The 14863-nt window shown below is 42.8% G+C and overlaps 1 protein-coding gene across 2 annotated transcripts; it reads left to right on the top strand.

Moving 5' to 3' along the window:
* The first annotated feature begins 53 nt into the window (after positions 1 to 53).
* ssrp1a (structure specific recognition protein 1a) lies at positions 54 to 13106 on the top strand. Of its 2 annotated transcripts, none has more exons than XM_015946042.3 (18): positions 54 to 140; positions 816 to 895; positions 4593 to 4778; positions 6836 to 6941; positions 7056 to 7249; positions 7332 to 7432; positions 7592 to 7721; positions 7808 to 7911; positions 8086 to 8214; positions 8287 to 8508; positions 8620 to 8692; positions 11242 to 11377; positions 11456 to 11501; positions 11583 to 11715; positions 11849 to 12016; positions 12088 to 12185; positions 12276 to 12450; positions 12915 to 13106. In XM_015946042.3, the coding sequence occupies exons 2-18, from the start codon at positions 842 to 844 to the stop codon at positions 12978 to 12980; spliced, it is 2121 nt and encodes a 706-aa protein (XP_015801528.1). In that variant the 5' UTR covers positions 54 to 140; positions 816 to 841; the 3' UTR covers positions 12981 to 13106. The 2 variants fall into 2 exon arrangements, with proteins under 2 accessions (XP_015801528.1, XP_070411392.1); XM_070555291.1 differs by lacking the exon at positions 54 to 140 and adding an exon at positions 414 to 520.
* The last annotated feature ends 1757 nt before the right edge of the window (positions 13107 to 14863 follow it).

Raw genomic sequence — 14863 nt, forward strand, 5'->3', positions numbered from 1 at the left:
TTTAGTCAAAAAATATAGAATGCTTAAAAAAACCTTTTGGCAAACCGGAAAGAAACGCATACTCCTGCTGTTGTTTCCTGTGACGTCACACTAGCTCCTGATGCTACACGCGGGAAACGAATCTGCACATCTCAGTGATTGTAAGTCTACGTTTAAAAAACTGCCTTTTCTCCTGTGGATAAAAACTTGTTTGTGAGAGAAACTAATCAACAGAAGATAGGTTTGCTCACGCGCCTCAACTGAATTTGATTTCTTTGTTATGTAGACCATAAAATAGTACTTGTTTTCCAAAACCGGCCTAGCTTCTTTTTTTGTTGCGCTCGATTCGGTGTACTTTGCATTGCTGCGGGGCGGTGCTGTTGTTCGTGCCATTTCCTACAACCAAAATTACGACTCGGTTAAACATCGGTACTCAAAAGAAGCGTAGCAAGTGCACCTATGCTAGCTTAGCTATTGTGAGTGATGGAGCATGCTTGATGGTGCTGACAAACGGAGTGACACAGCCTTTACTTGTGTCACGGTGGGATTGTAAACATTTCTGCTCTTCAGATTGTATTTTACAATATTGTTGGGTAGATTTTTAACTATTTTAAATGGGCACACAGTAAAAAAAATAAGCAAACGTAACCGTTGAGATAACGTTAGGTCAGATTTCATCTTTGTTTAACCAGGAAGGTCCCATTAAGATAAAAATCATCATCTGAGCGTCTCGATGCTTCAGAATGACTAACATTTGGAAAACAGCACAGAATATTTCATTTTGTAATGAACTTGTTGATGTTTGGTTGGAACTGATGCCGTTTACCTGTGTATAGAGCGTCAGTCATCGCCTGGAGCCGACATGGGGGACACACTGGAGTTCAACGAGATCTACCAGGAGGTCAAAGGCTCTTGGGTCAGTTCCTTCACCCTGCCTTTTATTTTACATCTCTACTAAATGATTGTGTGTTTGCACGTTCAGTATGTAACCCACAGCATGATAGGATCCTGGTTATCTGATAACACTTGTATCCTTAAATCACAAAAAAAAGTCAATTTCAGAAGGTTTTTCCCCTTGTTACTATTTGAAGGTGTCAACTGAATATCAACATGGCATCAGAATTTAGTCAAGAAGATCCAAGAGGATGTTCATTTGACCACTGTATCTGTGATGTATGCTTTCATCTGCCAACACAAGTTTACATCACTCGTGTCATAGGGCAGGAGTAACGTCATGTTTTATCATAATCTATCAAATGTGATTCAGACACTCCTTCAGAAATCAGCAATAACTCTTTTTTTTCCTCATTAAAGCATCTTATTAGTAGCAAATAATCTTTAAGGCCCCTTGTGATTTCATTTAATTGATCAGATAGTTTCATACAGAAATAAATAAATAAAAACATGTCTTCCCCTCACCTCTCCTCTGTGTGACTGGTGTGCATCAGGTACTTTTATGGAAAAGTGTTTTCGTAACCCCAAATTAATTTACATTCAGTAATTTTTTAACGAATGGAACAAAATCAATCTTTTCATGTTCCCATCTTGAAATCACAGCTTTCATATACAAATACAAACTGGAGTTTGAATAATGTGAATTATTGTGAATTAAACTGAAGACTTGCCTTTTTAACCATTTTGATATCTGATAAGAGTACACAAATACCCCCCAACAAAAAAATCAGAATAGAAAACATTCACATTTAGCCTCAAAAGAGTCTGAATCACTTCAAATTAATTTCAGAACATTTAAATTACAGCTAAGTTCCAGATATCATCAAACCCAGGATGTCCTGACCCTCATGGGCAGAACTCGTTTGTGATGTGAGCTCCTCCTAAACGGTCCAGATGTTGCACCTCTGCTCCTAAAGGTTCTGCCTTTTGCGTCCCTCAGCATTGTGTCATTAATTACCGTTTATGTAAATTATTTATTTTTTAACATCTTTAAATCCATTCAGAATCATTTATGCCCACATTGATGCATCAGAAAATAGATTATACCCACCACCCCTAGAACAGTGTGTATATTTATATCTTAGTGTTTTACATTAAATGTTATTGTGACACGGATTAGTGCACCACACAGCATTCTCTAAAGAGCAGTTATAAGTAACACCTTTACAATTACCAACGTCGTCTCAACACGAAGGACCAAATGAGGATAAACATGTTTGTATAGTGGGATGTTCTGATGGAGCTGCCTTTAAGTCAAATGAAAAATAGAATATAACTCAGTTTTTATGTAAATCATCATTTAACAGAATGATTATTAAATGCTAATTGAGATGAGGTCAGTATTTTGTGGTTCTGCTTTAAACTTTGATGTTGAATCTAAAAAGGAGCAAAATATTTTAAAGTTGTTTCTGCTGTTTTTATAACTGATAGTGAATTATGTCCTAAAATGCCCAAACGACCCCGTTCTACCAAACAAACCCTTAAAAACCTTAAATAAGAATCTGTTTTAATCCAAGTTCCTCGTGTGTAGAAATCTAGCAGCTGATGGTATTTTACATCTGCTCTGAATTCTGGGTCAACCATGCAGACAATGCTGGCGAAATCCTACAGAGTACATGCTTTTTCTATTTGTACTAAATGTTTACTGGGTGTAGGATCCTACATCATTACATTAAAACTTGGCTTACTAAAATATATAACACGTGTCCCCGTTGTGTGATTGGTTACCATCATTCCTCTAGTTATGGGTTTAGGGATCATCCATCTTTGACGGTTTAGTGCAGTCTTTGATTTTCTGTCCAAAGTAAATGGAGGTTACAATGTTCCTGTTTGTGTTTCTTTTTATTGTTATTATTTTTATGCCAACAACAGTAAAATGAGGCTGAAGGTTTATTATATTCCTCTCCCTGTTGTCGGGCGGCGCTCAGATCAGCTGATCAGCAGGTCTGAACGCTGTGCACACAGGCAGCGTAGAGCGAGAGAGGGCAGCCATTTTCAGACTCAAACTTTTTTATAAGCAAGAGAAATCTTTGAAACTGTGGAGGAAAAATTGTTCAAACTAAAACACAGGAGATGTCCAAAAGGTTTGAAAGCCTGTGTGTTCATTATGTGTTAAAGAAAATCAAATGGCATTAAAGGGAACTTTGTTGAGCGAGCTATTAACGGAGATAAAAGCTCGTTAAGCCAGCATGTTTTACTGAGGATGCTTTTCTGCTCAACATCCAACCCAGACCAGGTCTGTATAACCAACATTGTCCCATCTAGAGGCTGACCGATAGATCGGACCGATAATTTCAAGTTTTTTCTATATCGGCCGAAATTATTTTTAAAAGCCGATTAAAACAAATAAATAAATAAATCAGGTGTGCCCGACTGCTGCCACTACTAGACTGAAGAAAGGACCCAAAGAACCCTAACAGTTTTTTTATGTTTTGAGTAGGGCTGGGCAATAAATCTAAAATTTATCGTTGTCGAAATTTCTGACTCTTATCATGATAATAAGACTCGTGTTTTATTACTGAGCTCTGTTGTGGTTTATTATTAATAAAATGTGACAATCGGCTGAAACTGTTGTGAAAAGTTGGTTCAAACTAAATAACAGGAGATGTTCAGAAGTTTGTAAGCCTGTGTTCATCATGTGTTAAACGAACCGCATCTCATCTGCGTTAACGTGCTTTTACACAGATAGTCGCCCAGAATATTGAACTGAGGATGTTTTTCTACTTAACTACTCAAACCAGGTCTGATTAACCGTTGTTACCCTGTCTTCTTTACGATCACGTCTTCATCCACCTGCTGCAGAAACGGCTGCTGCGGTCACGGAAACAGGGATCTGTGCTGCAAACCTGAAATGAATCTGGTGTTTCCGGGACAGTCTTTACTGCAATAATCAGATTTTTACTTTGCTTCCACAAAATGCAAGTTCTGGATTAGATATTACTGAAACAGGGACGGCTTGCCATCCATTTTAAAAGCTGGCGCTCGTTAATTAGGTCGTCATTTTAAAAGTCAGTTAGTCCAAATGACGACGGGGAGGCTCGCTAGCTGTTGCTCACATGCGCAGTGGGCATTATTTTACTCCCAACAGTCCGAATGGCTGTGTACATGCACGCCAATCGGAATGATGATTGGACAAAACCACCTCTCTCAATAGGATTGAAATTTCATACCGATCGGGCCGAATCGGATCAGAACGTTCCGGTTGACATGTTTACATGCAGAAATTTTGATTTGATTGGGCGTTCAGTCTGATTAATTGCGCACATGTAAACGTGGCTTGTGAGTGTTCAGTTGTCTTTCACAATCAATGTGCTGCTAAAATGTATATATATATATATACATATATATATAATCTGCTTTAGATATCGGCAACAAAATTCTTTAAAAATCGGTATCTGCATCGGCCTTAAAAAAACCACATCAGTCGGCGTCCAGTCCTATCCTTATTTTGAGCCTGTCTTTATCCACCCGCACCGTGCTGCTGCAGCTTGATGACATTCATGTGCGATCGTACTTGGCTGTTAGTCAAAATCTTTACCAGTGGCTAAATTTATCATCCGTATACCGTTTATACAGTGGCATTACTAGCTTACAGATAAGCATTTGGAAATGCTTTTTCTGGACTCATGAACCCATCATGTCTCATCTCGTCTCTGCAGAATGACGGACGGCTGCGTTTCAGCAAACAGAACGTGGTTTATAAGAGCAACAAGACAGGGAAGGTGGACAACATCGCTGCAGGAGAGCTCAACCTGGCTCAGTGGAGACGGGTGTGTTTGGGTCACGGCATCAAACTGGGCACCAGCACGGGTCACGTCTACAAGTACGACGGCTTCAGGGACACGGTGAGTTCTGCTGCTGTATGACGGGGAGTGTAACACGAGCAGGAGGAGCCCCGCTCCATCTGACATTTCCTCTGAGGTTTCTCTGGTGTGTGTGTGTGTGTGTGAATGGCGTTCTGCTCAAAGGCCCTAATGGGATTAATGAGGGGAACCGGAGCCAGCGTGTGTGTTCTATAAACAGTGCAATCATCGGCTCTTCTGAGCCCGTGTTTATATCAGCCCACTAAAACAAATTGGCTCCCAAAACAGACCAAGAGAAATTTGTATTATTGCATTTTTTTTAAATTTCCTCTGAGCGCAGAGGAAAAATCAACACACTAGTGAGATACAGGGATGGAGGTGTGTGTTTAACCTGAGGAGTGTGTCTCTGGGGGTTAATCAGCTTATTTATGAGGGGAGATGGATCCTCTCGTCCCAAAGCCCAGGCTGTGAAGTCATTGTTTATTATCCTCCAGTTAGCGACGGTAATGGAGAACTGGCAGAAGGCTGACATTTTGATTCATCTGGTCTAATAAATTGTCCTTGAGGAAGATGTGAATCCCTGCCTGAGTATTTGAGAGCATCCGGAGGTGTTTACTTGTTCAAGGCTCAGCCTTAGACCAGCGAGAGGATTTCAGATTCTCTGTTCTGTTTGTGGGAAAATGCTCTTCTAACATTGTTAGAGATCAAACTTCCTAATTTAGCCAGAACTCTGGAACATGTGAGGATCCTGCCTCCAGGCTCCCACCTTCCTACACTGATTGTGCATCTGTGAGATCCACCAGAACCAGCCAGATGTTGGATCAGCCGGGGCTCTGTAGCTTTGTGCCAAACAGGAAAGGTCCTGAGTCGCTTCAGAGCAACAGTGATGGTTTTTAAAACGTAGCCAGATCATAGATATTTACACGGTGAGTCTGAAGTATCTCAGTGGGGTTGGGTTCCCTTACCACAGCTGGAGTTTTACCCTCATCACTGCTTTGGCTTCAGATATCCTTCATGTTCTCCCAGTTTGACAGCTGTGTTGATGAATAATCAGACTAAGGAAATTCAGAACCAGTAAAAGCTGTTGGACATTTCAAAGAGCAAAACACTTGTAAAATCAGGCTATTTGTTTTTGTTTTTAAAGAAAAACAACATTTATTTTTTTTTAGATTTGAGTCAAAAGTTTCATTTTTCAACACCCAAAAATATCCAAAACTTAGAAATAATCTCCAGTATATAGACTACGTTTCCTAATGATTTCACTATTAATGGTAACTTAGCTGAAGCAGCAAAATAGTTAAAGAAAACTTTTAATTCCTGATAAATGTAGGACAAATCACTGTGTGTGTGTGTGTGTGTGTGTGTGTGTGTGTGTGTGTGTGTGTGTGTGTGTGTGTGTGTGTGTGTGTGTGTGTGTGTGTGTGTGTGTGTGTGTGTGTGTGTGTGTGTGTGTGTGTGTGTGTGTGTTAGTATAAAACATGCTCCACAAAACAAACTGATGGTATGTTTTTACATCCGTTCACACACATTATCCTGTCTAAACAACTCCATAGTCCAGGTCAACAAACAAGCTGATTAAACAAACTCTCACCCTCTCACACACTCTCTCTCTCTCTCTCTCTCATATATTCATATATTGGCTTCAATAACCTTATGAAATGGCAGAAATCCAGGTGCGTACATGAGTTTCCAGTCTCATTCTGCCCTTGCATTTGCACGCCACAATCAGTTCCATATGTGTTTGTACTATTGCGAATGTAGGGGTGTGTGTGGTTGTCGTTGGTTGTGAGTCCTCTCCAGTTGTAAGCTGCGGCGGACCTGCAGGATAAATAAACGATCTGATTGTCAGGGCCTGTGTGGAGGGGCTGGATGGATTACATTCAACTCCTGTACTCCCTAGCAGCTGACCTACGACTGTGTTCTGATTAATTTTCCACCGCCACAGCTTCTTTTTAGGCTTTGACTCATGCAGCGTTTGTACTTTTACTCTTTTTTTTTCTGCCTCTCTATCTCTGAGCCCTACCTTCTCCTGACTACTTGTTTATAAATCCAACCTAAAAGTTCTGTCCTCTTTTTGCTCCTCCACCTTCATCCACCAGGACTTTGAAAAGATCTCAGAATTTTTCAAAGCTAACTACAAGGTGGAGCTGACGGAGAAGGACATGTGTGTGAAAGGCTGGAACTGGGGGACGGCGAAGTTCTCAGGTAAAACAAGATCCAGCACAGAAATCCTTAAATAATCTACTCACGTCCTAAAAACAAGGAGAGATTTCTGAGAACCCGGTGACTCACACAGTTTTGTTCTTCTGCTCTTCACAGGACCTCTGCTTTCATTTGACATCAATGACAATGCAGCGTTTGAGATTCCTCTGTCCAACGTGTCCCAGTGTGCCACGGGAAAGAACGAAGTCACGTTGGAGTTTCACCAGAACGACGACACGGAAGTTTCCCTCATGGAGGTCCGCTTCTACGTCCCGCCCAGCCAAGCCGACGAACGACAGGACCCTGTGGATGTGAGAAAGGGACATTTCTACTCATGACATTTTTTGTTTTGCCTTTTTTTTTAACGTTGTGGCATTTTTTGTTTTCCTTCAGGCGTTTGCTCAGAATGTGTTGTCCAAGGCTGACGTGATCCAGGCCACTGGTGATGCTGTGTGCATCTTCAAGGAGCTGCAGTGTCTCACACCCAGAGGAAGGTATGAGGTTGTTCCAGGACTACAATACCATCTAATCTCATGATTCAGATCATTAGAAGTCCTGGTGGTTTAAAGGATTTGTCTACTCTTCAGCGTGCTTCTCACTGGGCTGTGGCCTATTAGAGACAAAAGCTGAATTTGTATTTGGACTTCTTTCAGATACGACATTCGCATCTACCCGACGTTCCTTCACCTTCACGGGAAAACGTTTGACTACAAGATTCCCTACACCACCGTCCTCCGGCTCTTCCTGCTACCACACAAAGATCAGAGGCAGATGTTCTTTGTGGTCAGTCTACATCTTTGTGTTTTTTGCTTTTAGGTCAGCTGACGTTCCTCGCTCAGCATCTCTTTGTTTTTTTTGTGACATCACAGATCAGTCTGGATCCTCCCATCAAGCAGGGTCAGACTCGCTACCACTTTCTCATTCTGCTCTTCTCCAAAGAGGAGGACATCAACCTCACCCTCAACATGAGCGAGTGAGTGAGTGTGTGTGTGTGGGGGTGGGGGGGGGGGGGGGGGGTGATAACGGTATTGTCCACTGAGGGGAGCCAGAGGTCTGAAGGAATAGTTTTCCTGCTTTTCTTCACTTCTCACTAATCCTGACAACGTGTTCTGGTGAAGACATTCATTCTGTTGCTGTTTTGTAACAGGGAGGATGTGGAGCGCCGTTTTGAGGGCAAACTCAGTAAAAACATGTCGGGGTCTCTCTATGAGATGGTCAGCAGGGTGATGAAGGCCTTGGTCAACAGGAAAATTACTGTACCTGGAAACTTCCAAGGGTAGGCATCTCAAACACACATTTTTACACTTTTTAAAAATGATTATATCTTCACAAAATCCCATCTGCGCAGTCACTCTGGGGCTCAGTGCATTACCTGCTCCTACAAGGCCTCCTCCGGCCTCCTTTACCCCCTGGAGCGGGGATTCATCTACGTCCACAAGCCCCCCGTCCACCTGCGCTTCGAGGAGATCTCTTGCGTGAACTTTGCCCGAGGGACCACCACAACGCGCTCCTTTGACTTTGAGATTGAGACCAAACAAGGGAACCAGTACACCTTCAGCAGCATCGAGAGGTGAGGCAGTCTTAAAAAGGAAGCAGATCCTTTATGAGGAACATGTTTCTGGTGTGGAACCCTATCTCCATACCAACCAAACCACCCTAATGTGCTTTTCTTCTTCTTTAGAGAAGAGTACGGCAAGCTGTTTGACTTTGTCAATGCCAAGAAGCTCAACATCAAGAACAGAGGGTTCAAAGAGGTAACGCTCATCCTGATTGGCACGTTGGTAGATTTAACCCTCCCACTGTCTTCATGGGTGACCCCGCCAGGAAAGCTGACCATTGAGCAGGATTGATGGTTTATCCCTTGAGGTCCATGTGGCAGGGATGAGGTGGTGCTCACTCCTCACCCCTGTCACATGGACCCAAGGGATGAACCATCAACCCTGCTCATTGGTCAACTTTCCTGGCGGGGTCACACCCATTAGGACAGTGGGAGGGTTAAAACATGACAGCAGTTTTATCAGACATCATCCCACATTCTCATCCTTTGTGCCTTCTCTTGTGTTCTTGTACTCTTTGTAGAAGAAGGTGGGTATGGTCTCGAGCGTCCCGTATGGATTAGGCTCTGGGTTCTTGTGGGCTTGGAGTGATTCTGTTTGCATGGTCTGATCAATCTGTGGAGAATCATTTGGGTTTGATGATTTACTGATCAGTTTGGTGTTGAACCTGATCTTTCTGAAGGGATTCATGTGTAATTATGGCACCTGAGGGTTGACTGCTGTGTAACTGATGACTGACTGTGTGTGTTTGCATTTTGCTGACTAACGTGCTGCCTGGGGGCTTTTGTTCTTTAACTCCAGACTGTGTTGTGGTCCTAACTTCTTCTCCTGTGCTAATCACTCCGCCTGTAACGTCCTGCTGATGTGTGCGAGGTTGTGGTGAGTCTGAAGACTCGCAGAAGTCTTCTGTTGCCATGGTGATGGGGTCAGCAGAGGAGTCCATTGAGGACAAATGGAGCTGCTGCCCATTTCCTGTTGGTGTCTGTACTGGCGGTCCACCTATCAGTCGCTTCTGTCTACTTGGCAGACGAGGATATTGATGCATGAAGATGGAAGTGAGCACGTAGGAGGAGGAAAAGGGTTTTAATGTGATTTCCAGGAGGACGTTTCAACAAATGACGTCGAATCCTTTATGAGCTTTTCATTCTGTGGGGAGGATGGTGTCGTGTTGAAGTGTTAAAAAACCAGTGCAGTTTCTGACAGTTCCTGTTTGGGACCAGTTGGGTCAAAGGCTGATTAAGTCTCGAAGCAGTGGGCGAAGGAGGAGTTGAATAAAGGAAATGTGTTTAGAAACAAGTAGTACGTGGTAAAACTGTTGAGTAGAGATGCTCCAGCAGGTTTTTGCTGTTGATCACCAACACCGATCACATGGATTGACCATAACTTTTCTATGTAGTTATGACAGACTACATGATCTGGGAAAGATTGAGCAAAAATGTGTTCTTTTTTCAAGAGAAAAAACTAAAAAGCAGCTTAATCCGTGTGTTTGTTTCTGAGCCTCCTAAGCACAGCCCAAGGTTTAGAACTGATGGAGCCTCTAGCATGAGGCAAAACTTCAAGAAAACCAGAAAACTCTTGATCACATCCAGGATGACTGAGTCTACACCAACGTGCTGCAAGAAGCAGCAACGATTCAGTCAAAAGGAAAACAGATTTCAAATATTAAAAGCTCTGAGTAAAAAGTGCCGAAAAGCAAAAGATAAATCTCACATCTTTGTGTGTTGTGAGATTTTATTTGATTTATTATTATTATTATTATTATTATGTGTATTTATTTATTTAATACCTGTAGCGGGTCCTAGTGGGCTGGACCTGGTGTCATCCACCACAGAGACAGGCTGCTCATCTATGATGGCTTTATTTTTCAAGTTCGATGCTCAGCCTGCCGACTGTCGCACTCGTACAGACGAGTGATAGTGTGTGCCGCTGCGTCTGACTCCGTTAGCTGCTCCAGGTTTTTATTCTATTTCTGCAGTGAGCCTTGAAAATTCACATCCCTGCAAGAGTTTATTCTTTAAGAGTCATATTAAGTCCATTGTGTTGATGCATTTTAGAGAGCTTCCCTCATGCAATACTTTTTCATTGCAAAATGCAACGTTTACATCACCCTCCGTTTGGCAGACGCGTGTTTGCACTTCAGCTGCTGCACACATGCACAGTGCGACAGAAGGGGGTAGGGAATCGCGATGCTGCACACAGGGTCTCCGCAGGCTGCAACACAGCATGGGACATAAAGGCATTGATGGGAATTTGCACACGTTTTTTGTTTGTTTTTTATGAAAATTGGCCAGTTTTGGTCAGAACATCCCCAGTGTTAACTTACTATTGCCTGGTTCAAACAGGGAAAAGGGAAATTCACTAACTCAAATTTAACTTGAGTGTAGGTCTTCCTTTTGGTAACGGTGATGCTTAGTTTCATTGTCCTGGACCATAAAACATTTGAGGGTTTGTAGTCAAAGTGATTTTAGACATGAAACAGGTCAAAGCTAACTTGCTTGTAGTGTTTTAGTAACGGTGCAATCTGGAGCTGAAACGTCACACCTCCTGTTTTGGTTACTGGTTGTGTTTCCTTTGACTGTGGTTGATGCTGGATCCAAGACGGATAGGGAGGACGGTGTCCCACGAGCAAAACTCAGGCTTTGTGAAGCCGCGACACCTTCAAACATCTAACCACAGTCTGGGCTAGCGTGTTAGCTCTGACGTTGTGTGTTTGTGGTGTTTTCCTGACCGTGCTGCGTACTTTCCAGGGCATGAAGGGTAAAATCGACGAGTACAGCGACTCAGACGAAGACCAGCACGATGCCTATCTGGAGAGGATGAAGGCTGAGGGCAAGATCAGAGAGGAGGGCAATGACAGCGACGAGTCGGATGGAAGTGGAAGCGGTTAGTGACTGTTTCAAATGTAACCGCTCGCGATGAGAGGATGGTAATGGTTGAACGAGGGTTTTCTTCTCTCTTTAGATGAGTCCTTCAACCCTGGAGAAGAAGATGATGAAATTGCAGAAGAGTAAGTTTGGTTTAACTTCATTTTTAAAGCTTGAGATGATACCTGTAGTTGTTGTAAACGTCTGTTCCTCCTTTCTTCCAGGTACGATAGTAACGCCTCTGCAAGTGACAGCAGCGAAGAGGGGGGGGACAGTGAAGATGAGGGTGCAAAGAAGAAAAAGGCTAAAAAAGCCAAAGTTGTGAAGGAGAAAAAGGAGAGAAAACCACGTAAAGAGGTGAGAGACCAGCAGGAGGAGAACATTAGGCTTCAAAAGCCTGATTTCACGATCTAACATAAACCGGCTGTGCCGTACATTAACCCATCGAACTCGACATGACTGCTGACTCTTATATCCTAAATTCAAACAGAAGAAGCAGAAGGACACCGGTGGGCCGAAGAGGCCGATGAGCGCCTACATGCTTTGGCTCAACTCCAGCCGAGAGCGAATCAAGGCGGAGAACCCCGGCATCTCCATCACCGAGATATCGAAGAAAGCCGGAGAGATGTGGAGGCAGCTGGGCAAAGACGAGAAGGAGGTGAGAACATCACAGAGGTGCTTTTACATTTCTGCTGCGTTTTATTAAACTCACACGGATGTGCCCTCCAGGAGTGGGAAACAAAGGCAGGAGAGGCAAAAAAGCAGTACGACAAAGCTAAGAAGGAGTTCAAGGAGAGCGGCGGAGGATCCACCTCCACCTCCAAGAAGTAAGGCTCTCATCACAGGAGCAGTTTTTATGTTTCTTCATCAGAGTTGTTACACATCTGCTTTCTTTCCTCCACACGTCTGATCATTAGAGAAAGTAAAAAATCTGGAGGCAAAAAGGATGAGAAGAAGAGGAAGTCTGCGGGCGCAGACAAAGAGAGGGAGCGAAGCGGAGGCAACGACAGCTTTAAGAGCCGAGAGTTCATCGAGACCAGCGAGGACAGTTCCTCTGACTCAGACCGCAAGAGCAAAAGCAAGAGGAAAAAGGTAGGAGCCGGCGGTAGAACATCAGTCTGTAGTCAGGACAGTCATTCTGCTGAGTGATGACAAACTCATAAATACGTTAATTCTAAATGGACACAGGTTTTCATTAAAGCCAGGCGTCCCAGTTCAGATCAGTTTAATGAAAAAGCAGCAGTTTCCCCCCGTGTCCTCAACCGACTACTAAGAGGAGAAGCTGATATTTAGTAATCTTTGCTACAAAGAAGTTCAAAGCTCTGAAGATCAGAATCTCACCTCTGCTTTTCTTTTTACAGCTTAGCCGTGTTTTAGAAGAAGCAGCAGCAGCGTGACGTGTAAACGACAGACTAGAGTAGCTCTCATCTTTTAAATTTGAACTCTACTAGTCTAATGTACAAGCATCTGATCAGTGAGGCGTTAGCGCATCAGAACTTTTAACACTTTCATCGTGCCTCTACTGCTGATAACACCAGCTCTTCTGTTGACTTCAGGAATCGGATGAAGAGGAGGAGGAAGCTGTGTCCACACCGGCAAGCTCAGAGCCAGAGTCTGATTAGATACTCACACACACACACACACCAAGGACCAACTGTTTATACTGATGATTTCAGATCAGTCAGCAAACTGGAGTTGTATGGTTTTATTCTCCATGTGGTTACAACAATAAAACCCTGTGACCACGTTTGGATCTGTAATGTGATATTTGAGCAGCTCAGATGCATGATGGGATACCTGCAGCTTATCACCAGCCAACCCATGGTTGTGTTGGTTAAACAGCACTGAGGACTGTAGGACTTACTAGTTTTATCAAGTGGATGCTCCAGAAGGTTCCAGATGAATATTCCTTCTGTTTAGTGCTCTTCAAAGTGATATTTTTGTTTGTTTTGCCTTGTCATGTTTTCTCAATCAAAATAAAAGCTTTTCAGTAATCTTTTTCCTTTGCGTACAACCACTAGCATCATGCTTCTGGCTTGCTGCTGCCCTCTTCGTCTGTAAAAACAAAACTCAAACTTGGTGTGAAATGTTTTATGCACCATACATCCCTCCGCCATAACATTATGACCATAGACCAAGCAAAAGCGGAAACTGTCACTCAGGTGGGTAATTGTACACTGCAGGTAAATATTTAAAGATTTTTTTTTTTTTTTGTGAGGATGAACCACAAGTTCCCAATGGGAATATAATTTGTGTCTGACCACATACTAAATGTTTTGTTCTCCGAGCCATTTTCTGACTTGGCCTCATGGCACAGTGCTCCACCATGCTGGAACAGACATTGCTCATAAAACCACTTGATGGCTGGGAATACTGGCAGACCTATAAATAAATCGGCCAACAACAATAAAATATATATCTGCATCTGCTCGATATTCCTCAGTAAAGCAGGTTTAAAGTCCGAGACGTCCCTGTGCAGCACGGTGCTGCTGCAGAATATATTTATGTTCCAAAATAGCATCTGCATAATAAATGCTCAAAATTATTTTCAATTAAAATTTATTTTTTATTAAGCGGTTTTGAATCTTTAATACTTGGTCAGTTAATTGATTTGTTTGATTAACTTCAGTTAGATGATTGATTTCAAGACTGTCTAGTGAACAAAATGAAGATTTAACCGTTGGTTAAACTCTGTGTTCAAAAGCTGGTTCAGTCAGAAATTTTGAGCTTCAAATGATGTTATTGGTGACACTTTAGCGTGTAAATAAGAATGAAAACATAGATATCTATGAAAATCTTCATCACATATCGTCTCTCCATGGACTATGTATCTGTATCGGAATAGAAAACCATTATTTGTCCACCTCTAGTTGGGAGGAGTTCCTCTGGAAGGATGTTAAGGTACCGATGGCCTCCACCATGAGGCTACCACAGCTAATGCAAAAACACCATTGTAGCTTCTTCTGAGAAGATAAACACTTGGAGAAAAAATAAAGTTAACAGCTGAAAATGCAGGAAATACTGCAATTAAGAGAGAAATTGAAGAAGAAAGTTGTAGAGTGTGGAAAATGGTCAGTGTATCCTCCAGCAGTCTAAGCTTATAGCAGCATAACTACAGAGATAACTCTGGATAACCTAGCCTTTTAGATGGAGGCAGGGCAAGGGAGAGCCGTCTTTACCGACTGTACACTCCACCTCCCTCTACTCCCCCACTTGTCCAGATCTAGGCTAACATCAGATTTTAACCATAGGTAAAGAAAAATGTTTTAAGCCTAGTTTTAAAAGTAAATGGCCTGTATTTGATATAGCACCTTCTAGAATCCTGGAACCCTCCAAGGCGCTTTACAACACAATCCGTCATTAACACTCACATTCACATGCTGGTGATGATGAGCTACGATGTAGCCACAGCTGCCCTGGGGCGCACTGACAGAGGTGAGGCTGCCAAGCACTGGTGCCACTGGTCCCTCCAACCACCACCAGCGGGTAAGGGGGGTTAAGTGTC

The sequence above is a fragment of the Nothobranchius furzeri genome, chromosome 1 (genome assembly GCF_043380555.1).
Source record: "Nothobranchius furzeri strain GRZ-AD chromosome 1, NfurGRZ-RIMD1, whole genome shotgun sequence".
Classification (NCBI taxonomy): domain Eukaryota; kingdom Metazoa; phylum Chordata; class Actinopteri; order Cyprinodontiformes; family Nothobranchiidae; genus Nothobranchius; species Nothobranchius furzeri.

Bases quoted from the DNA above. Each gene is read 5' to 3' on its own strand.
- ssrp1a (XM_015946042.3), top strand. From the start codon at position 842: ATGGGGGACACACTGGAGTTCAACGAGATCTACCAGGAGGTCAAAGGC. The intron at 4,779-6,835 runs GTGAGTTCTGCT...TTCATCCACCAG, and splicing joins ACGACGGCTTCAGGGACACG to GACTTTGAAAAGATCTCAGA. The intron at 6,942-7,055 runs GTAAAACAAGAT...TGCTCTTCACAG, and splicing joins GGGGACGGCGAAGTTCTCAG to GACCTCTGCTTTCATTTGAC.